The sequence below is a fragment of the Rhinatrema bivittatum genome, chromosome 2, assembly GCF_901001135.1.
Source record: "Rhinatrema bivittatum chromosome 2, aRhiBiv1.1, whole genome shotgun sequence".
In the NCBI taxonomy this organism is placed as follows: Eukaryota; Metazoa; Chordata; class Amphibia; order Gymnophiona; family Rhinatrematidae; genus Rhinatrema; species Rhinatrema bivittatum.
In genome coordinates, this window is record NC_042616.1 from 697,343,802 (window position 1) to 697,366,897 (window position 23,096).

A 23,096-nucleotide genomic window follows, 5' to 3' on the forward strand; every position below is an offset into this window, starting at 1 on the left:
AAAATAAGAGTAATAATAGAAGATGAATTAAGGGAAGGGTAGACGTGGGAAAGGGAATGAGAGTACGAGGTCAGAAAGAATGGGAGGAGAGGTTGCTGCAGAGGGGGATGAGTGTGAGCAAGGATCAGGTGAAAGCTTGTTTGAATAACCAGGTTTTCAGTTTTTGTTTGAATTTTTTTGGGCAGATCTCTTGTCATAGGTCGGTGGGCATAGAGTTCCAGATTGAAGGCCCTGCAATGGATAGGTGGTAAAATGTGTAAGCTTAGTGGGAGGTGTGTGTAAAATTGCCGAATAGTGAGATCTAGTGGGTCTATTGGGGGTGCAGAAAAATAGGGAGTCATTGAGCCAGTGCATATTATGGGTATGTAAGGTTTTGTGTATGAAGGATAGAGTTTTATAGTGTATGCGGGAGGCAATGGGGAGCCAATGTAATTCTTTGAGGATAGGGGTGATAGGTTCGATTTTGCGAGTGTTGGTAAGAATGCGAGCAGCGGCGTTTTGCAGCATTTGGAGTGGGGAGATTGCGTTTTCGGGGAGGCCTAGAAGGAGGGCGTTGCAGGAGTCAATTTTTGAGAAGATCAAGGACTGGAGTACTGTATGGAAGTCGCTGAAATGAAGGAGGGGTCTTAATTTTTTTAGGGTGTGGAGTTTGAAGTAGCATTCTTTCATAGTGGTATTGATAAATTTTTTTAGGTTAAATTGATTGTCAATGATGACGCCAAGGTCTCGTACATGTTGAGATGAGGTGATAGTGGTGGGGAGGGTGATGGATTGGTAGCATGTGAAGTGGTTGTGTGGGGGTGAGATGATTATGATTTCAGTTTTGGCAGTATTGAGAGCGAGATTGAGGTTGGTGAGGAGGGTGCTGATAGCGGTGAGAGCAGTTTCCCAAATTTTGATGGAATTGGGTAAGTAATAGGGATGAGGATTTGTAAGTCGTCTGCATATATGAATTGTGTAAGACCCAGTTCAGAAAGGAGGTGGCAGAGTGGGAGTAGGTAGATGTTAAAAAGATTAGAGGATAAGGAGGAGCCTTGGGGAATGCCTTGTGATAGGTCGATAGCTTTGGATTCAGAGTTGCCTATTTTGATTTTGCATTGCCTGTTGTTTAGGTAGGATTCAAACCAGAGGAGTGGGATACCTGAGATTCCAATTTCCATGAGGCATTTGAGTAGGATATTGTGGCTTATGGTGTCGAATGCGGAGGAGATATCTAGCAATGCAAGTATGTAAGATTGGCCTTTGTCCAAACCTATGAGGAGGGAGTCTGTGAGCAACATCAGGAGGGTTTCTGTGCTGAAATGCTTATGGAAGCCGAATTGAGAAGGGAAAAGAATATTGTGTTTTTCAAAAAAGTCAGTAAATTGAGTGTACTACTTTTTCCAGGATTTTTGATATGAAGGGTAGGTTGGAGACAGGGCGATAGTTGGTTAGTTCAGTGGGATTGAGTTTTGATTTCTTTAGAATGGATTTAACTATAGCTTGTTTTAGTGGTGTAGGGACTTCACCGAGTGTGATTGAGTGGTTGATGATGTTGGCTAGGGGTTGTGCAATTATGTTAGGGATGGTCAGGAGAGATTTAGTGGGAATAGTATCAGACGGGTGTGAGGCAGGTTTCATTTTCTTTAAAAGGGATTCAATTTCGGTGGAGGCAGTGGTCTCTGTTAGGGTTTAGACTGCGGAGTAGCAGTCTTGTTAGGGTTTACTCCCCCAGAGGGGAGGAGTTAGCAATCTTTTGTGGAACCTGCTAGGGAGTTGGCAATCTGTTGGGAATGAGCTCCCCAGAAGGGAGGAGTTAGCGATCTGATAGAGGTTTGCTCCTCCAGAGGGGAGGAGTTGGCACTCTGTTATAATCTCTGTGCTGAGTTGCAATCTGTTATGGTTCTGATGTCTGATGGGCGGAGACATAGATGAGCTAGCACTCTGTTATGCACAGCTCCTGAAGTGGGAGGAGTGAGCACACTGTAGTAAATGGTGAATCCTTGGGCCGATGGCAGATGACAGCACCCCCAAAAGGATATTCTGAGAGGGACCACCGGCTAGGCTTGAGTATGGAGACAGACACAGATAGTTCTTTTATTATTAGACAGGTTAGTAGAACCACCAAAGATGGCAGTAGTGAGCTGGTATGCCCGGCAGGGCTGAAGTCCCTCAGATACTGGAACTGCGATCCCAGGGTTGCTGAGCTGTAGGGAGACTATAGATAGTGAATAGACAGGGTATGCTGTATACATAGCCAGTAGTAGATGATAATCTCACATAGAATCTTAAGAAGGCTCAGTAGCTGGAAAGAGTTAGGCCCTCGAGGAGCGAGTATCTGGTTCCAGGGAAAGCTCTGAGAGAGCGGTGGCAACTCACAATTGTCTGTATCTGTAATAGCTTCTAGGCAATAGAGAATCTTCACAGTCTTCAGGAACATAGGCCCTCGAGGAGCGAGTACCGGTTCCTATCTGCAATCTGAAAAAGAGAAAAGAGAGTAAGGCCCCCAAGGAGCAGGTACCCCTGGTAAGTCCGAGGAGGCAGAGTAGCTTGGACGAATCTGTAGCGAGTCCGATTCGTAGTTCGGAGTCCAGTACATAGACCATAGTCATTAGACTGTTGTCCTTGCTAACTCGAATAGTCAGCGCAAGTGAAGACCTTTTATGTTGAAAGCGGATGACGTCAATACAGGGGAACGCCCCCGAGGTTCGTGCCCTTGCTGGTACATACTTCGGAGCGCACGCGTGCCCTACGTCATCAGGAACATGGCGGATCCGCAGCGTCGAGCCAGTCTGGGGACGCCGGGGAGAAGCCGCGGCAGCAAGCCGTCCATCAGGCCTGGAAGGAATCGCCACAGAGGTAGAGAGGGTGGAGCGAGGGCGAAGAGCAGGCCCGAACGCAACAGTCTCAAAGGTGTTTAGGGAGGCAAGTGGGTTATTTGGAAGGGCATTAGTGGGGAGTGAAGTTGTAGGGAAGCATGTCATGATCTTACATATTTTGTCTTCGAAGAATTGGGCTAATTCTTCACATTTGGTTTTGGCATCCTCATCGGGTATGGGTGAAGGGGCAGTTTCGGTCAGATCTGAGAAGTATGTGAATAGGGCATTGGCGTTGAATTGTAGGTTGTGGATTCTCTCAGCGTGGAAATCTTGCTTGGTTTTAAGAATGATCTCATAGTAGTTGTGTAGGGAAGATCTGAATTTTGCCAATTGTGTGGGAGAGGGATGTTTCCTCCAGTTCTTTTCTAGGTTCCTAAGGTTGCGCTTCATCATTTTTAATTCAGGAGTGTACCAGGGTATTTTTGAGATGAGTGTGGGGTAAAGTTTTTTTGATTGCAGAGGGCAGATTTTATTGGCTATGTTGCTAGTAAAGTGATTCCAGGATGAGAGTGCAGAGTTAGTGTCGGTAAGATTGAGTTTATGAAGATCATTGGTAAGGGCTGTGATAAGGTCGTCTCTACAGCAGGATTTTCTGAAATGGATAGTGTTATATTTTGTGTGTGTGAGGGTGGCTGTGTTTTTTATTGAGAGATTTGCTCTAATGAGGTAGTGATCAGACCAGGGTACTGGGGTGCAGGTGGGAGAGCCAAGTGAGATACGAGAGTTAATAAAGATAAGATCCAAGGAGTGACCTGCTTTGTGTGTTGGGCTTGTTATAATTTGCTTGAAGCCCATTGCACTGAGTAAGGCCAGGAGGGCATCACATGTGGGGGAAAGAGGCACTGCGTCGACATGGATATTGAAATCTCCAAGAATGATAGCAGGAGTGTCTCTAGCTATATTCTGAGCTATAAATTCGATGAGGGGGGATGAATTTTTGTCAAGGAGACAAGGGGGGGTGTAGACTAAGCAGATCTGAAGCTGCGGAGATTTAAAGAGACCTACTTCAAATTTGGGAGCAGTGCGGACAGTATGTGATATCAGCTTAAAGTATTTTTTTGCTGTGAGTGGGAGGCCTCCCCCTCTTTTTTTGTGTCGTGGTATAGAGAAGAAATCATACGTGTGATTAGGGAGTTGATTGAGCAATACTGTGTCAGCTTCCTTGAGCCAGGTCTTGGATATGGCACAGATGTCAGGTTTGTCATCTAGAAGAATGTCATTGAGAATGGGCGTCTTTTTGACAATGGATTGTGAATTAAAGAGGATGAGGGTAAAGGCAGTGAGGCCAATGAATTGTGTGAGAGGGGTAAGCATGATTGATAGTAGAGATCTGGGTTGGTTTATAGGGTGGGTGATGGGATGTGTGATGTGTTTAGAGTGGTAATGTTTGAGTGTGGGTATTGGGTGTCCCAGCATGTTTAGGAGGTGCGTTAGAGTGGGGTGATGGGGGGTGGATGGGATATGTTGTGCAAAGCTAGTGTTGGTGAGGGAGGAAAATCTGAGTGGGCAGGGGGCCAGGCGGTAGAAGGAAGAGGATAAACTGGCTGATAAAAAGGTGTAGAGAGTTGTGGGGAGGGAGGGAGAAGTGAAAAGGGGGGGATTAAGCGGTGGCACTGCGGGTCGACACTAAGGGGCACGCCATGGGACCTGGCTCCTTGGTCACGGCCTTACTTTAATAGCCAGGTAGGTCGCTGGCGAATGAGGTCACTGCAGGGGCCATCCTGATGTCTCGAGGGTGGTAGATGAAGGCGGCCGCGGCGTGCTCCCGACCCCAATGGGTCACACGCCGATCGCGGGAAGCGTAGGCAGAGACGCGTGGTCGGTGGTGCCAGCGGGAAAGGAGGCGCCCGGATCGCGGCCTTACTTTAATAGCCAGGTAGGTCACCAGCGAATGAGGTCACTGCAGGGGACGTCCTGACACGGAAGGAGGTGCGGCTTGGTTCGAGGAAGTCTCGGGATCTCCCTTTGAGCCAGTGAAACAGGAAGGAAGGAAGAAAGATAGTCTTTCTGGTGGCGATTTGCTCCACTAGGCATATTTCAGAATTACAGGCATTATCTTGCAAGGATAATTTCCTAGTATTCACTGTTGGGCCAGTCACCTTTTTACCAGTTCTATCCACAGAGGGATGATTGCTGGAAGTTCTCTCCTGCTTTTATTTATTAGCTCTTACAGTTAATTGCTGGGGTTTGGTTTTCCATCCCATTGCTTTAACAAAAGGATACTGGAAAGTACCTAATCTACAACACCCATAAGAACAGTGATGTCATTACTGGAAAAGTGTGACCCTCTGCCTCCATCTGCTGGCAAGATGAAAAAAATCCATGCATCTGGACCGATCTAGCAGGATTCAAGGAAAGGAAATTAACAGGCAAGACTATACTTCTCCTTAGTTTAGCAGTGATTTTGATTTTGTCATGTAGAAGTGCCACAGTATTTTCCAACAAGAAGTCCTTTCCTCCAATTGTTTCCTTTTTTAAGAAAAATGAGTGGTAAGGAAAGATACTTCGATTTTAATTTCTTTAGCTGCATCATGATTTGCTGTCATTAGTATCTTTAGGGACTGCAGCGTCTCCATGATCATAAGTGAAGTTTTAGTTTCCTTGACAGCAGTCATTTTCTGCGGCAATGAAAGGTCCAGTTTGGATCTTTTCACACCTTGTGATACCTCAAAACTTGCTTCCATTATTTTGATTTACCACTAACCATAATGGTTCTCTCTAAGGGTAAATATTTGAAAGAATCAGCAATTTTACTTGCAGGGTTTACTGATGTTTTGCTTGGTTTTCAAAAGCAGATCACTAACACATCCAACTGGCAGAAAGCTCTCTAGTGCCCCCCCCCCCCCCCCCCCCACACACACCTTCATATACAGTTTTGCCTATCAAGGAAGTTACTTAAACAGGGTTCCACTTTAAAGGTCAGCCAACAAAAAAATACATCATGAAAAGAAATATTTGCTCATTACCTACACCAAGCTGGGTTTCAGGATTGCAATATGTTTTTGTGGTCATGAAGATAACTGCTAATCCAATTTCTGATTCTGGAATAGCTCTGTGACCTCTCCTATAGTACGAATAAATACACATTCAACATTACTAATACAGTTACCAAAGGAAAAAAGATTGAGTGTTTACAAAAAATACATGACAAATGAATATTATAATAGTCCTAATTAATTTATGTAAAACAAAACAAAACCCTAGAAGTAACTAGATTCACTGGCTAGTCTCAAAATTATTTTGGCTGGATTAGGTCTGATATTAAAGAAGGGCCACACAACTGTGATTTCAGATTATGCAAGAATGAAAAAAATGGTTTTCCTAGAGTATTTTTGTGATTTTTCATCATGTGATTTAAGGTTATAGTATGAAATTACAATTTCTTAGACCCCACAATTAAATATTTAAGAGGGTTCAATGAGTGTGCAGTATTAGAATAAACTGAAACCCAGATACAGTCTGGACATACTGGGCAAAGTCATACAGTTTATTTGAATTCAGAAACTGTCTCCTATGACAACAAAGGCAGGCTACAATATTCCTACAATCTACAGAAACTTCAATACACTTAAATAGCGTGTCCAGGGGAATAAAAGAGGAGAAAGGGATTTGTCAAACAAAGAATGGGTGGTGGATGGAAGATGATTGATTCAGGCTGTCACCTCCAATGAGTATATGAAGACTGTGGAGAAATCACAAGAGTAGGAAGTTCGCTAAGCTACCCTTGAGCAATAGGGTAGCCTAGAGGTGCAGGTATGAGGATATAAAGTGTGTAAAAAAGGTAAGAAAATATAGCTGGAAGGATATAAGCATAAATGCTCATAGCCTAGGCCAAGGGGTCCCTAAACTATGGCCCACAGGCCATATCTGGGTCCAGCCTGACAAACATTTTTCTGCCTACAGGTGCACTGGCCAGCAGAACGATGTTTACTTTTTTTTTTTTTAAACCAGGTACATTGGCAAGAAAAGCAGCCAAGTCCTGCCAGGGTGCCCAACCTCCACCAGCAAGAGAGGAAACCTTGTGCTGGCAAAATCTTCAATCCCAACTAGCAAGACAGAGTTTCATGCAGCAATGGGAACAGTTGCCAGTGTTGGCAGGGAACTCAATTCCTGCCAGCAGCTGTGCCCAGTGTTGGCAGGGTCCCCCACCCCCCACCAACAAGAATGGAAATCTTGTGGGAGCAGCGCGAGAAAGGGCAAATGCTGGTGGCGTCCCTAACACCTGCCAGCAGAAAAGAAATCCTGCCTGAGGTGAGAAGGTCTCATATGAGTGAGGGGGGCAGTGAGGGAATGAAAGGAGAGTAAGGATGTGAGAGGAGGGCAATGGAGTGGAGGGAAGAAGAGAGAGTGAGAGTGTTTAGAGTGAGTGGGAGAAAGCAGAGTTGCTTACCTGTAACAGGTGTTCTCCTAGGACAGCAGGATGTTAGTCATCAAACATGAGTGACATCATCAGATGGAGCCCGACAAAGAAAATTTATGTCAAAGTTTCTAGAACTGGGTACAGTGAGCATGCCCAGCATGCACTACACCACACGTCCATGCGGGGTCCCTCTTCAGTCTCGTAACATAGAATTACGATAAAAATAAAATGATGATAAAAGGAGAATCCAACTCCGCAGGGTGGCAGGTGGGTTTCATGAGAACTGACATCCTGCTAGGCGAACACCTGTCACAGGAAAGCAACTCTGCTTTCTCCTAGGACAAGCAGGATGGTAGTACTCACACATGAGTGAATCCCTAGCTACAGGCTGCTCCCAAACACAAAAGGGGACCAATAGACACCAACCAGGTGCCAACGGGCACAACAGTGCTGTTCGTAACATAGGGGAGGACCAGCCTGAACCCAAACAACAGGTCCTAAGAAGGGAGAGTTGGGTTCTACACCTCAAAGAGATCCGGAGGCCGAAGCTACTGTCATGTCGGCCATCCCTATCCAAACAGTAGTGTGATGTGAATGCTCCATGTCGCAGTCTTGCAGATCTCCTTCACGGGAACTGCTTGCAAGAGGGCCATCGACATTGCCATGGCTCTGACAGAATGAGCTTGACATGACCCCCAAGATGCAGACCCGTCTGGGTATAACACAAGGAGATGCAATCTGCTAGCCAACTGGATAGTGTTTGTTTGCAACAGCAACTCCCAATCTATTCCTGTCAAAAGAAATGAAAAGTTGGGTGGACTGTCTATGGGCTTCTGTCCGCTACAGGTAGAAGGCTAAGGCTCTCTTGCAATCCAAACTGTGCCGTGCTCGTTCACCTTGGTGCAAATGGGGCCTGGGGAAGAATGTTGGCAGGACGACTGACTGATCGAAATCAGTCACCACCTTGGGCAGGAACGTAGGGTGCGTGCGCAAGACCACCCTGTTATGATAAAACTTGGTATAAGGTGGATAAGTCACTGGAGCTTGCTGACCCTGCGCACTGAAATGACTGTCACAAAAAATATGACCTTCCAGGTCAGGTACTTCAGATCACAGGTGCACAGCAGCCCAAAAGGAGTTTCATCGGCTGAGCTAGCACCACGTTAAGGTCCCAAGACACAGCAGGAGGCCTTAGGGAGGGCTTCAACTGAAGCAGGGCCCCACATGAAGCGGGGCTACAGAGATGGGCATTCCATCTACACCTTGGTGGTATGCTCCAATTGCAGTTAGATGAACTCTAATGGAGTTGGTTTTTAGGCCAGTCTCCGACAGGTGCAGAAGGTAATCAATCAGTTTTTGTGCGGGGCAGGAGAAACGATCTAGGGCCTTTTGCTCACCCCACACGGAAAATCTCTTACACTTCAGTCCATAGAACTTTCTAGTGGAAGGCTTTCTAGAAGCTACGAGGATTCGAGACACATCTTCGGAAAGATCCAGTGGCTGCAGAATCAGCCTCTCAACATACAGGCTGTGACTGACAGGGCCTGGAGTTTGGGATGCCACAGCCTGCCCTGATCCTGCGTGATGAGATATGGGGAAGTCCCTAGATTGATCAGTTCCCAGAGGGACAACTCCTGAAGGAGTGGAAACCAGATCTGTCTCGGCCAATGAGGGGCTATGAGGATCATAGTCCCTCACTCCTTTTGAAGTTTCAGGAGAGTCTTCGTTACTAGTGGAAGCGGAGGATACGCATACAGAAGACCCTTGCCCCAATGGCGAGCAAAGACGTCCGAGGCTGGTTCGCTGTCTGACCTGTACAGGGAGCAGAACTGAGTCACCTTTCAGTTTCAGGGCGATGCGAACAAGTCCACAACGAGGTGCCCCCCCAGAGATGGAAGATCCAATTCACCACACCCTGGTCCAGCGGCCACTTGTGGGGTCTGAAGGCTCGACTCAGTCTAACCGTTATCATGTTCTCCATTCCAACCAAATACATGTCCCAGAGCACTATCCCGTGGGACAGAGCCCAGAACCAGATCTGGACCGCTTCCTGACACAGAAGGTACAATCCCATGCCTCCCTGCTTGTTGACGTATCACATTGCTACTTGGTTGTCTGTCTGGATCAGGACAACTTTGTTGACAGCCAATCTCTGAAAGCCCATAGCGCATACCTGACCGCCCGGAGCTCCAGGAAGTTGATTTGACATTATGCTTCCTGGGCAGACCACAGAACCTGAGTGCGGAGTCCATCTACATGAGCACCCCACCCCAGGGTGGGCGCATCTGTGATAAGGACAATTTGGGTAGGGGGAGTTTGGAAAGATATTCCTTGCTTCAAATTCGAGAGAACCCACCACCAGGACAAGGAGTTCTGGAGAGATGGAGTGATGTGGATGCGAGCCTGGAGATTTGGGTGGCCTGGTGCTACTGCGACCTCAAGGTCCATTGGGCTCTGCGCATGTGTAAATATGCCAAGGGAGTAACGACGACAGTTGCGGCCATGTGGCCCAACAGCCTCAACATGCGCCGAGCTGATACCTGCTGGCTCTGTTGAATCACCTCTGCTATGGACGCCACAGTGAGTGCCCTAGAGCATGGCAGAAAGGCTTTTGCCCAAGCCATATTTAGCAGGGATCCTATGAAGTCCAATTGAGGTGACGGGCTGAGATGGGACTTTGGGTAGTTGATGATGAACCCTAGTGACTCCAACACCTGGATGGTCAAGTGCAAGGACCAATCTGCACCTGCCTGAGAGGAGCTCTTGACCAGCCAATCATCCAGATACAGGAAAACTTGCACTCCCCATCAGGGGAGGTGCACCTCCACCACAGCCACACACTTTGTAAAGGAATGTGGGGCTGGCACTAGCCCGAACAGCAACACTCTGTACTGGAAGTGCTGTTTTCCCACCACAGAACTGAGATACTTCCTATGACCTTGGAAGATCTTGATGTGGGTGTACGCGTTCTTTAAACCGAGGGAATATAGCCAATGGAATCAGGGTGCCCAGGGAAACCATCTTGAACTTTTTTCTTTTTAGAAACTTGTTCAAGGCCCTCAGGTCTAGGATGGGATGGAGCCCCCCCTGTTCTGTTTGGAATCCTGAAGTACTGTGAGTAGAATCCCTGCCCCCTTTGCCTTGGTGGGACAGGCTCTGGCCGTTACGATGGCGGAGAGCTCCCGTAACCGTACCTCCTGATGTACTAGTGGCTGCCAAACGGGAATGGAAAAGAATTTCTTGGGACACCCATAGATTTAATCAGCACCCTTGATGGACGATTGACAGAACCCACTGGTCCAAGGTTATACTACGCCACTATTTCACAAAGAACTGTAGCCCGCCAGCATATCGGGTATGGGCGGTTGGCTTGTGCTCCCTATGATTCAATCAAAACCCTGTCCCGGGATTTGGCTGGGGTGCCGGTAGGGGCTTGGGAGCTCGCTGCTGCCTGGGGTGGCCGCAGGTGCTCACCCTTTGCGAATGGGCGCGAGGAGTGGGAGGATAGTACTTCATCTGGTGGTAGAAAGACTTCCTTTTACCCTGTCTCACAGACCTCCTGGCTGAGGAGGGTGGGTCCGAAGCGCTGGCGGAGAGATGCTGGAGGGTCTTCATGGTGATCCCACAACTGGGCCTCACCTTGTCTCCGAACAGATTCTCTCCTATACATGGCAGGTTAGCGAGTCTTTCCTGTACCTCCAGTTGTAGATCTGAGGCCCACAGCCATGCCATTCTGTGGGTGCTTATTCCCGCTGCAGAGACTCTCGCTGTTGTCTCGAAAACATCATAGGTGAAACGCACCTCGTGTTTTCCGCACTCAAGGCCCTGACACACCAGCAACAGAAGGGTGCTTGCTGCTGTGATAGAAGGAACCATGAGGGGTGCTCCCAAATCCTCAACAGCAACTCCTTAAAGATTTGGTGAACTGGGACTGCCACGATCTCTTTAGTAGCCTCCACAAACTGGAAGATTTTCAGCATCTTGTGCCTGGCGTCCTCAGTCATCAACTGAAATGGGATGGCCTCCACCATTGCCCACACAAATCCTGCAAAGGTCAGGTCCTCAAGAGGAGACGGCTCTGAGAGGAGACATTCCAAGTCCTCTGAGGAGGATTCTGCACTGTCCTTCCCACCAGGGGTCATAAGAGGCCTCATCCTCACTGAAATCCACAGTGGACAAGGTCCTGGGTGCTCAATCTTCACCTAGAGGCATGGGCACTGGTGGCACTGGCAAAGCTGGATAGGGGGCCTCAGGCCGCAGTGTCAGCTCCAGCCTTGATGGAGCTTCCTCCTCCTCTGAACTGGCAACAATCACTGCATTGGGCAGGGGGAGCATTGCTGCCTTGCTGGGCATCGTTGGTCCCCCAGGAACCAGCGCCAGCTGGGTCAGTAACACTCCAATGAGCACATCGAGATGCTCCAGAAGTGGCTCCAACAGGGAGAGTATGGGCACCAGTGCTATCGGTGCCACCGGATTGATGCCCAGCAGCACCCTATTGACCGCCAGCTGGACTCTGTACTACAACTCCTCCTCAAAAGTTGCCGATGCCAAGACGGACTGGGAAACAGGAAAAGCGGCCAGGTCTTCCTCAAAGCCCCAAGATGGATCAGCGACTGACACCAGAAGCAGTGGAGACCGTTGCGGACCTCTGACATCAATGGAGAACAGGAAACTCCTTGCCGCACGGTCACTTCGGGGGCATCACCGCAAGCACCGTTGCCAACCTGAGCCCAGCACCTGCATCAAAGGCGACTGATGCCAATGCTTCCTCAGTTTCCCTCGGTGCTCAGCCCAGTCTTTCTCAGGTGCTGAGGTTGAAGATGATGAACCCGATGTCCTTGACTTGGAAGAGAACGACAGAGGCCGGTCCCTGGTGCGCCTATCTGCCGGCGGCATCTACGAAGTAGACGGCCCCACCGATGTCAATCGCTCGGTGTCCATCAGTGAGCTTCACGGTCCTTCGGCGTCAATGCCACAGATGCAGATGACTCGGACTTTCTCGCCCTGAAGAGCTTCTCCATCTTGTTGAGGCGAGTGCGACGTCCCATCGTGCTCAATATATACCCAAAGTTCTGGAAAATTTGGTATTAAGTTTTCTGTGCTGGGCTCCATCCGATGATGTCACCCATGTGTGAGGACTACCATCCCGCTTGTCCTAGGAGAATGTGTGCTGCGAACACATAACCCTGCCATTCATCTCATCCCATTCCCCTCCAAGGGATGGAATCAGATGCTGAGGACAGAGGAAGACAGGTGATAGGATTCCCAGATGTGTGGCAGGGTTGAAAGGGGAATCCCCTGTACCCACTCAAACTGAAGGGAACTCTCTCTCCTATCCCTGGCATATGGCCCTTCCCTGGCTTAGGGAATAAAATTACATCTCGGCAAGCCCTAATGCTTCTATTGTAAACCACTTTGATGTATATAGAAAAAAAAAGTAGAGTTGTCAATAAACTAAACTAATGAAAGAGACAGGCTAAGGTAATGCTGCTATCACAGAGATGAGGAGGTTTATTGAATGGGATATGGCCATAGAGGGTTATAATCTTCAGGAAGTATAGAAATGGCAGCAAAGATAGAGTAGCTGCTCTTTATTTAAAAAAAAAAAAAACCCAACAAAAAAACTGAAATGCAGGGGGCATGGGGAAAGTTGGCAGTGTGTACCATCTTGGAAAGAGGAGATGGATTTGGATTTTATTACTTATCTTTCCAAAACTGTGCTCAAGGCGTGTTACAATTCAGGTAGATTAAGTAGGTCCTGCCCCAAATGGGGTTTACATTCTAGGTTGGTACCTGCGGCAAAATAGGACAAAGTGACTTGCCCAAGGTCACAAAGAGCATCAATAGGAGATGAAAGATTGGAGCTCCGACTTCCCTGTTTCTCAGCGACCTGCTCTAACCACTAGGCCACTCTGACCTACACCAGTGTGGCCTTTCGACCTTCGACTCAGACTGACAATCTGGATACAGATCTGGTTGGAAAAATAAAAAAAAAATAGAAAAAAAGAAAGAGGCGGTGATGATGGGAAATCTGAACCTGCCAGATGTGAAATGGAGTATACGATCAGTGGAATTGGTTAGTAGCAGTGAGATCCTGGATTCCCTACAAGACACTCTCTTCAAACAAATGGTAATGAAACACAAAGGAAAGGGCAATACTGAACCTGGTACTTATAGAGAATGCATTTCTAATGCCAAATGGGTGCCCACTTGAGCACAATGATCATCAGACAATATAGCTTAATATGACAGCCAAGGTGGAGAAGCGTTGCGCAAAGTACCAAGTTTTAGATTTCAAAAATATCAACTTTGATAAAAGGGGCAAACATCTTAGGAGGCAGTGGCAGGGTGGGAGGATGTAAATGAAATAGAACTGTGGGCTAAATTAAAAGGAGCTATAGAAACGGCAAAAAATATTTGTCAAGTAAATAAAGAAGAAAAAGAGTCTGATATGGTTTTCAAAAGAGGTGGCTGAGGAATTAAGGGGAAAATGATTTGTAATCAAAACATAAGAGGATCACAGAAAGAGAAATAGAGGGAAGAATACCTGGCAAAACTGAAAGCAGGGAAAGTGATCAGATTGGCAGAGGTGCTAGTGAAAGAGAAAGCTAAAGTGAGGTGACGATATTTTTCAGGTATGTAAGTGAAAGGAGGAAGAGCAGAGGTGGGATTGAAAAGCAGAGAGAAGACAACTTGAAACATATCAAGGGGAACAAGGAAGAAAAAGAAATGCTAAACAAATACTTTTGTCCAGTATTAACTGAAAGGGGGCTTGGAAAAATTAGGACAGATTATCAGCAAGGGTATAAGATATTTGGGCAACAGCTATGTTAATATTGGTAGCTACATAGTTTATTTCACTGCTTAGTGGTTAGACATGGGAAAGGAGGGATGCTGGATGTGAACTAAGTGGGAGATCTTGTATACTCATCTACCCAAGGTGGTAGAGTATAAATGAAGACGACTACAAAGTGGTCAAGTGCTGTGGCTGGCAACTGAGATATATCTTTGCAGTGTGGACAGAAATAATTGTTTGGGTTTTTTTTTATCATCTACTAGGTTATTATACATTTCCATGAAGAAAGAAACAAGTATAAAACAAGTCACTGCTAAACTTGTAATAAAACGAATGTATTGGGTGATGGACAGATGATTGTATTAGTGGGGATGATTGCATTAGGGGAAGAATTTGAAATTAGGAAGGTGGGATGAGGGTCTAAGTTTATTACAATTGTCAGCTGCCTGGAGATTTTTTATATCACGTGGTATATCACATCAAACCAAGTAAATAAATAATAAGCACTGCACCTCTGTAATAAAGTCATTATTGTGTCAATCCATTTTCGTGTCCCTTCAGACACTGATGCTTGAGAGTTTGTAAACCCCACATCAATGACACAGGCCCCGGTGCATTCCAGCAGAGATGTTTCTTTACTTCCCTCAGTTAGTAGCTTTGCTTCTCCCCCTCCAAGAACAATTGCCGGACTCAGTTTTTTATACTAAAAATGAAATTTAAAGACAAATTATTCATCAATTATAAAGTTCCATACATGTGGGGGTGGGAAGGAGGGGGTTAGGATTAAGCTAAGCTAAAACCACAACTACTTACTTGCAGATTCAAAGCATAACAAACTATAATAGACACTGTTAACTTCTTCTACAGCTTCTTTTCAGTAGAGTACATGCATGGCTTCTTCTCATGGCACACAAAATACTAAAAGCTCAAATCTGGCAAGTCTATCTTCCTGTGATGCCCAATCTCAATCTCTCTCTCCTCTATTACCTACTGAAGTTAGATTGCTTTCAAATCACTTCATTAGGTATGCTTTTTCCATCAAATCTCTTCCAATTTTAAAATTCATGCTAACCTTCTAGATCTCCTTGCCCATAGCTTCCTCCCAGTGTTTGACTACTATGGTCTAACCGGGTTCATTGCTTCTCCCATCTTCTTCTAAGGTCTCAGACTTCACTTGGTAATTAGAGCTCTCTTTCCTCTTCTATTTGATCCAAATCCTGATCTACCTGGATTGCTCAGTCTTCTTCAATCATGCTCTCTCTTATAAAAGCCCTCAGAATTCACTCAAAAACACCATTTTCTCAAACGTCCGGGCCATCCCCAACTTTGGAACCAAATCTGCGGACAAACAGATCTCTTCCGGGATAGAACTCTGTCCCATCTCCTCTTCCTAACCAGATGACTCATGTCTCCAATTCCTTCTAATCTTGTGGTACACTGATGAACAGACTTATTTCAAAATGTTTTAGAAAACATTTTGGGAAGAAAGTGGTATGACAACTGTTTTAATATATGAAATATGAAAATCCCAGAATCTCTACAGAGATGTACATAAGGCAGTAACCTAAATTCTGTTCTTTTCTAGCCATTGAAAACAGCTGTGAAATATTTTTCATATCATCTTGCTAAACTAGTTCAGACAAGTGGGTTACATCCCCCTACAAGCATATGAAGATAGCATGCACGGTTTTCCTTGTGACATCACAGCCATTACTTAGAGATATGCAGCACAGAGAAATGGAGAAATTACTTACCTGATAATTTCGTTTTCCTTCGTGTAGTCAGATGGACTCAGGACCAATGGGTATAGTGCGCGCCTCGTAGCAATTGGAGACGGAGTCAGATTTCGATCTGACGTCAGCCCTAGTACATATACCCCTGCAGGAAGCTCTGTTCCTCGGTATTCTCTTCGAAAAGCAATTGTGGATATATGTGTGACTGAATAATTTGACTAACTTGGTTAACGTGATTAACTCGAACTGGTTGATGTGATTATAGCTGGAGACCGCCAGTGCACTCAACTGGGAAACGCCGACGCCCGGTAGGTAGGGTGTTTTAATTAGAGGGAAGCTTGGCTTACCCGTGTTTGTCTTGCTCTCAGGGATTGTCCCACGAGGGTTCCGTGTTTGTGAGCAGCCATGGGCTGGATGCTGAGTCCATCTGTCTACACTAAGGAAAACGAAATTATCAGGTAAGTACTTTCTCCATTTCCTAGCATGTAGCAGATGGACTCAGGACCAATGGGATGTACAAAAGCTACTCCCAGGCTGGGTGGGAGGCTGCCCGTAGCCCACTTAGTACTGCCCTTGCGAATGCTGTGTCCTCCCTAGCCTGAACATCCAGGTAGTAGAACCTCGAGAAGGTATGGATGGAGGACCATGTCGCACCCGACAGATCTCGGCGGGTGACAGCATCTTGGTTTCCGCCCAGGACACTGCCTGGGTTCTAGTGGAATGGGTCTTAACTTGTAGAGGTGGGGGCTTGCCTGCCTCTACGTAGGCCGCCTTGATAACTTCTTCGATCCAGCGGGCTATAGCTACCCGTGGGGCCGCTTCCCCTTGTTTGTTCCCGCTGTGAAGGACCAATAGGTGGTCCGTCTTTCGTACGGATTCCGACCTTTCCAGGTATCGGACTAGGAGTCTGCCGACATTAAGATGGCGAAGGCGGCGAGATTCTTCAGAGTTCTTATGATCGTCTGGCGATGGCAGCGAGATGGTTTGGTTTAGATGGAAGTGAGAAATCACTTTTGGGAGGAAGGAGGGGACCGTGTGTAGTTGTATGGATCCCAGTGTGAACCTGGGGAAGGGTTCTCGGCAGGGCAGTGCTTGAAGCTCGGGGATGCGACGGGCCGAACAGGCTGCAACTAGGAATGAAGTCTTCAATATGTTAGTGGTCGGAGGGACAGACCGCGGGTGGGTCTGAAGGAGGCTCCTGCTAGGAAGTCTAGGACTAGATTGAGATTCCATAGAAGTACCAGCCACTTTAGGGGTGGTCGGATCTGTTTGACCCCTTTCGGGAAGCGGGGGATATCCGGGTGAGAGGCTAGACTGCCACCCTCCACCTTGGCTCTGTAGCAGGTCAACGTGGCCACCTGCACCTTGATGGAATTGAGACAGCCCCTTCTGTAAGCCGTTCTGCAGGAATTCCAGAATCGTGGGAATTTTGACTGTCCACGGGAGAATGTCGTGGTCTTCACACCAGGCTTCGAATATTCTCCATATTCGTATGTGGGTTAGAGATGTGGAAAACGCCGCCCCTGGGTATCCACTCTTCTTCAGGCGTGTCCTCTCAATGGCCAGACCATAAGAGAGAATCGAGTTGAGTCTTCGTGGGGGATTGGGCCTTGTTGGAGCAGATCCCTGTGTGGAGGTGGAGGGAGAGGGCTCCCTGTCGGTAGTCTTTGCATGTCTGCGTACCACGGCCTTCTTGGCCAGTCCGGGGCCACTAGAAGTACTGGTCCCCTGTGGTGTTCTATCTTGCGGATGATCCCACCCGGAAGCGGCCATGGTGGGAAGGTGCATAGCAGGATTTCCTGTGGCCAGGCCTGGACAAGAGCATCGATCACTTGGGATTGTAGTTCCCGTCTGTGACTGAAGAAGTTGGGAACTTGGGCATTTGACCTGGTTGCCAGGAGATCCATGGCTGTGTTCCCCGGCGGTTTACTATCGACTGGGAGGCTGTTTTCGACAGCCTCCATTCCCCTGGGTCTGGACTTTCTCTGCTGAGGTAATCCGCAGTGACGTTGTCTTTTCCCGCGATGTGGGCGGCTGAAGATTTGATTCCGCCCATGCCATTAGGTGGTCTATTTCCAGGGACACCTGTTGGCTTCTGGTTCCTCCCTGGCAGTTGATATAGGCAACTGTTGTGGCGTTGTCCGACATGACTCTGACCAATTTGCCCAGGAGTCTGTGACAGGCTAGCCTGACTGCCCATGCTTCCAGTCAGTTGATATTCCGTCCCGACTCTTCCTTGTCCCATTGCCCCTGGGCGGTCAGTTCCTGGCAGTGGGCACTCCACCCTCGTAGGCTCGCATCTGTGGTGGGCAGGATCCAGGTCGGTGGGGATAGCCTTACTCCCTTTGCTCAGATGGTCTTCTTGTAGCCACCATTGTAGCCGGGTTTGAACTTCCTCCGGGAGCTGGAGGTGAACGGAGTAATTCTGGGACATCGGATTCCATCGTGACAGTACGGAACATTGTAGGGGGTCGAATGTGAGCTCTTGCCCATGGAACCACTTCCAGTGTGGATGTCATGAGACCGAGGACTTGGAGGTAGTCCCACACCTTGGGGCGAAGACTGCTTAACAGGTTTCGCAATTGGTTCATCAGTTTTGTTTTCCTTATAAGAGTCAGAATGACCTTATCTTGTCTGGTGTCGAACCGGACTCCCAGGTATTCCAGAGATTGGGAGGGCTACAGGCAGCTGTTTGTGTTGACCACCCACCCAAGTTTCTCCAGTAGAGTTTTGACTCTGGTGGTCGCCTGATGACTTTCCTCTGGGGATTTTGCCCTGATCAGCCAAGCGTCCAGATATGGTGGTACGAGGATTCCTACTTTCCTCAGTGTCGCCGCCACTACAACCACGATCTTGGTGAACGTTCGGGGTGCTGTGGCTAGCCCGAAGGGTAGTGCCCGGAACTGGCAGTGGTGGTGCAGGATCGCGAAACGTAGAAAGCGCTGATGCTCGTGATGGACCGGGATGTGCAGGTAGGCTTCTGACAGATCCAGGGATGAGAGAAATTCTCCCGGCTGTAACGCCCTTATGACCACGCGTAGGGTTTCCATGCGAAAGCAAGGTACCCTCAGGCGGCAGTTGACTGACTTGAGGTCCAGGATGGGCCGGAACGTACCCTCTTTCTTGGGAGCGATAAAATAGATGGAATAGTGCCCAGTATTTTGTTGATTCGTGGGCACCGGCGTTATGGCCTTTAAGTCGAGCAATTTGGTCAGTGTGGTTTCCACTGCCGTCCTTTTGGAAGGGTCGTGGCAGGGAGATTTCACAAATTTGTCCGGAGGAATGTTGTGGAAGTCCAGATAATATCCCTCACGAATGATGGTTAAGACCCACTTGTCCAAAGTTATCTCGACCCATCTTTAGTAGAATAGGGCGTCTGCCCCCTACGGCTTCTTCCTGTGGATGGGTCGGCTGATCTTCATTGTGGGGTGCGGCTGGGGCCTGGATCCGTGCCGGCTCCCCTTTTGCTGTGTTTGTTCCAAAAGGACTGGCCCCTGCCTGCGGGGTGAGATACTTGATATGTACTTTTGTACGGTTTGAAGCGCTGTGATCCCCTGCCCTTAGATATTCGGGGAGAGGGGTGCTGGCTTCTCTTGTTCTTGTCCTCCGATAGCCGCGGTTCTGGGGATTTGCCCCATTTGTCGGCTAACTTATCCAGTTCACTTCTGAACAGGAGGGTTCCCTTAAAAGGCATTCTCGTGAGTCTCGTCTTGGACGTCGTGTCGGCTGACCAGCTTCGGAGCCAGAGTTGCCTTCTGGCTGCCACAACGGACAAATCACCTCTGGCTGCGGTGCGCACCAGGTCAGAGGTCGCATCTGTGAGGAATGATACTGCTGGTTCTAGTGCTTCGACGGGTGTGGTGGCGTTCCTGGTCTTTGATAAGCAGGCGCATGTCACCACGGCACAGCAGGCCGCGATCTGTAGCGACATAGCTGATTCGTCGAATGAATGTTTGAGGATGGATTACAGACGTCTGTCCTGGGCATCCTTGAGTGCCGCTTCTCCCTCAACTGGGATGGTAGTGCGCTTTGAGACCACGCAGACCATGGCATCCACTTTGGGAAATGCCAGGAGATCTTTGGCGGCAGGGTCCAGGGGGTATAGGGCTGCCAGGTTCCATCCCCACTTAAACGTGGCCTCCGGAGCCTCCCATTCCAGGTCAATCAGCTGTTGAATGGCTTGCAGTAAAGGGAAAAGGCGGGAGGCCTGACGGAATCCCTCGAGGAGGTTCGTCTTTGGTTCCCCTGTGGCACTTGTGCCTGGGATAGCGAGCTCTTTCAAGCTATGAGCCACGAGGTCTGATAGTTCATCTTTGGCGAAGAACCGCCTCATGGTTCGGTAGGGTTCTGTTCCTGGAGGGATTTCCCCTTCCCTTCAGGGAGTCTTGATCCTCATCCGAGGTGTCCTTGTCCCCAACGTTGGGGCTTTGAGGCGGGATGGGCACTTCTCTGGGTTTAGAGGGTCCCGGGATTTTAGGGTCTTCTGGGGGAGGCTGTGGTTGTGTCATCGGGGGCGCCGGTTGCATGTAGACAAAGGTATGTATGAAGAATTCTACCCAGGAGAAAGATGCTGGGTCTAAATAGAGAGGCGCTGCGTTCCCGGGGAGCCCCGTTTGAGGGAGGCTCCCGCTGGGGGTAGCCAGATCCGGTGTACTGTCGGTGGATCCGGATCCCAGTGCTGGATGGAGAGGGCCTTGGCCTGGTTCACCCAGAGCCTCCTCGTACTGTAGACACAGGGCTGTGGCCTCTTCGTGCTGCGCAGCTCTAAATGTGGCATGCTGGGCAGAGGCCCTGAGCCTTGTGCTTCTTGTCCGGTGGTGCCATGGTTTGTGTTCAAGCGTACGCCAGGAGGCTGAGTTATGCGCTCCGGGTACGCCACAGCTGTGCGTGTAGGTCGGATGCACACTCAATAAGATGCACGCGCCGCTGTGCGCATGGGGTTTACTTATGCGCCCGGTGCCCTTGTGCGCAAGGCACTTATGCTCGCGCCCGTATGCGCACAAGTGATTTTGTGCACACGGTTCACCCCTGTGTGCACGGATCGAATTGGCGGACAGGGCGGCAATCAAGTGAAATGGGACAACGATCACGCGAGCAATATGGCAACCACCTCGGAGGGTCTCCACTTGGGAGGACCCTCATATCGGACCGAGGTCTAGCCCAGATAGAGCTGATCAACCCGGTAGCACTGATGCCGGTTGACAATCTGTGCGGCTATTCGAGCCTCGGAGACCGGAGACTTTTAAGAAGTTTTCTACCTTACCTTGTCTTGGCGTTTCCTGGTCTCGTCCCGGGCGGTTTCCAGTTGCGGAGGGAGAGGGAAAAGTACCTTCACTGCCGCGCTTGAAGTTGCATCTGCTGCCTCTCAGCTGCACCCGCTGCTGAGGGATAAGACCATGCCAGGAACCGGCTGCCGGACAGAGGCCTACCTCTGAGGGATCGCGGAAATCACCTCAGGAATTCTCAACTGGGGAAGGGACCCGTAGATATCACCACAGGAGAGTGGGGCTCGTCTGTAGAGGTAAGATTTCTTCTTTGTTTTAGATTTCTTTGTTTAGAATACTCTAACACTGTGCAAGCATGTATAGAGTCCCAAACTGCTATAGAGACGGAGAAATACTGAGGAACAGAGCTTCCTGCAGGGGAATATGTACTAGGGCTGACGTCAGATTGAAATCTGACTCCGTCTCCAACTGTTATTAGGAGCACACTATACCCATTGGTCCTGAGTCCATCTGCTACACGCTAGGAAAACCAGTATTCTCTCCTCCAGCAGATGGTAGGACATACTGGTGGTGCAGCAGGATTTTTTCACTAGATCTGCCTTCGTTCTTCTTTTTGGGGTTTTGGCAATAGTAAAGGGCCAGGCACCTGAAATACCCAGTATAGCAAACCCGCGATGAAGCTCCCAGTTCCAGAGGGGACTTGGTAGAGCCCAGGGGAGGTTAATTTGGTGCGGTGTATATGTTATAAAATCAGGCACACATGTAAGCCGCACGCGCTTCTTTTAAAATCTATCCCATTGTGTGTCAGGAAGATTTAAGAAAACTGGGAACTTCATGCTCATCAATATTATTCTGACTTTATGAAAAGGTCCTTGTTTAGGCATCAGGATGAGGAGTTAGAAGTACTAATGGGATGACTGCTTCAATCCCTGATTTACAACCAAATCAACTGACCAAATCAAGGTTTGTTTTATTTATTTATCTATTTATCTATTTATTTATTTAAAGGAAAAGTTTTTCTGGAGCATGATCTACAGCCTGTTTGTTGTGATCTGGAAAAATCTGAATATAAACATACATTATTTATTTATTTATTTAACATCTCTTTTATACCGATATCCGTTCGCACATCGCATCGGTTCACAATAAACAAAAACTTTTGGGCGGTGCCCTTACATGTAACAGATAACTTAGTGAACTAGGAAAAATACAATTAACTTTTGGGAGGAGCCCTTACATATAACAAACATCAATGGGTAGATGCAAAGCAATAGAACTGTAACTATAACTATATACATGAGAGTGCACAGTACAAAATCAGCGGACATAAGGCGTTCATAACAAAATGACATTGTAAAATTCACAGGGCGGTTTTATGTAATAGGGGGTGACATGTGGTAGGCTTGTTGAAAGAGCCAGGTTTTAAGTTTCTTTTTGAAAGTGGGGGTATATGTCTCCATGCGAATATCATGGGGCAGGGAGTTCCATATGGTGGGGCCGGCAAGAGAAAAGGCTCCTGGAGGGCCTGGGCGGGTAGGTCTCTTGGAGGTGCGAGGTAGGAGGGGGGGATTAAGCCAGTTGAGGTTGGAATTTAATAGACTCTTGTGTATGATAGATAGAGTTTTATATAGAATTCGTGACTGTATAGGGAGCCAGTGTAGTTTGATAAGTGTGGGAGTGATGTGATCTCTTTTCTTTGTGTTTTGACAGTATCCGAGCGGCGGCATTTTGTAGGAGTTGTAATGGCTTAGTGTGTGTTGCGGGAATGCCAAGGAAGAGTGCATTGCAATAGACAATTTTCGATAAAATAATAGACTGGAGTACTGTGCAGAAATCAGTGAAGTGTAGTAGGGGTCTGAGTTTCTTTATCGTTTGTAGCTTAAAATAGCAATCCTTTATGATGGATTTAATGAATGGTTTAAAAGAAAGGTGATTATCAATAATGACTCCTAAATTACGTGTGTGTGATGGGAAGTTGGTAGACGAGTAAGCAAGTGGGATGTCTGGGAGCGGTTGCCTATTAGATATGATTAATAGCTCAGTCTTGTTGGAGTTTAGAGCTAGGTGCATGTCCTTTAGGAGTTGGTTGATGGAGGAAAGACAGGATTCCCAGTTTTGTAAAGC

At 47.9% G+C, this 23,096-nt stretch overlaps 1 protein-coding gene across 1 annotated transcript in view; it reads right to left on the minus strand.

Moving 5' to 3' along the window:
- The window catches only part of NBN (nibrin), a 298,561-nt gene that overhangs the window by 189,436 nt on the left and 86,029 nt on the right, over positions 1–23,096 (minus strand). The window contains exons 7-8 of the mRNA XM_029591629.1: positions 14,527–14,717; positions 5,825–5,922 (exon numbers count right to left, since the gene is read on the minus strand). Coding sequence (XP_029447489.1) covers positions 5,825–5,922; positions 14,527–14,717 — 289 coding nt within the window. The remainder of the gene's footprint in view (positions 1–5,824; positions 5,923–14,526; positions 14,718–23,096) is intronic.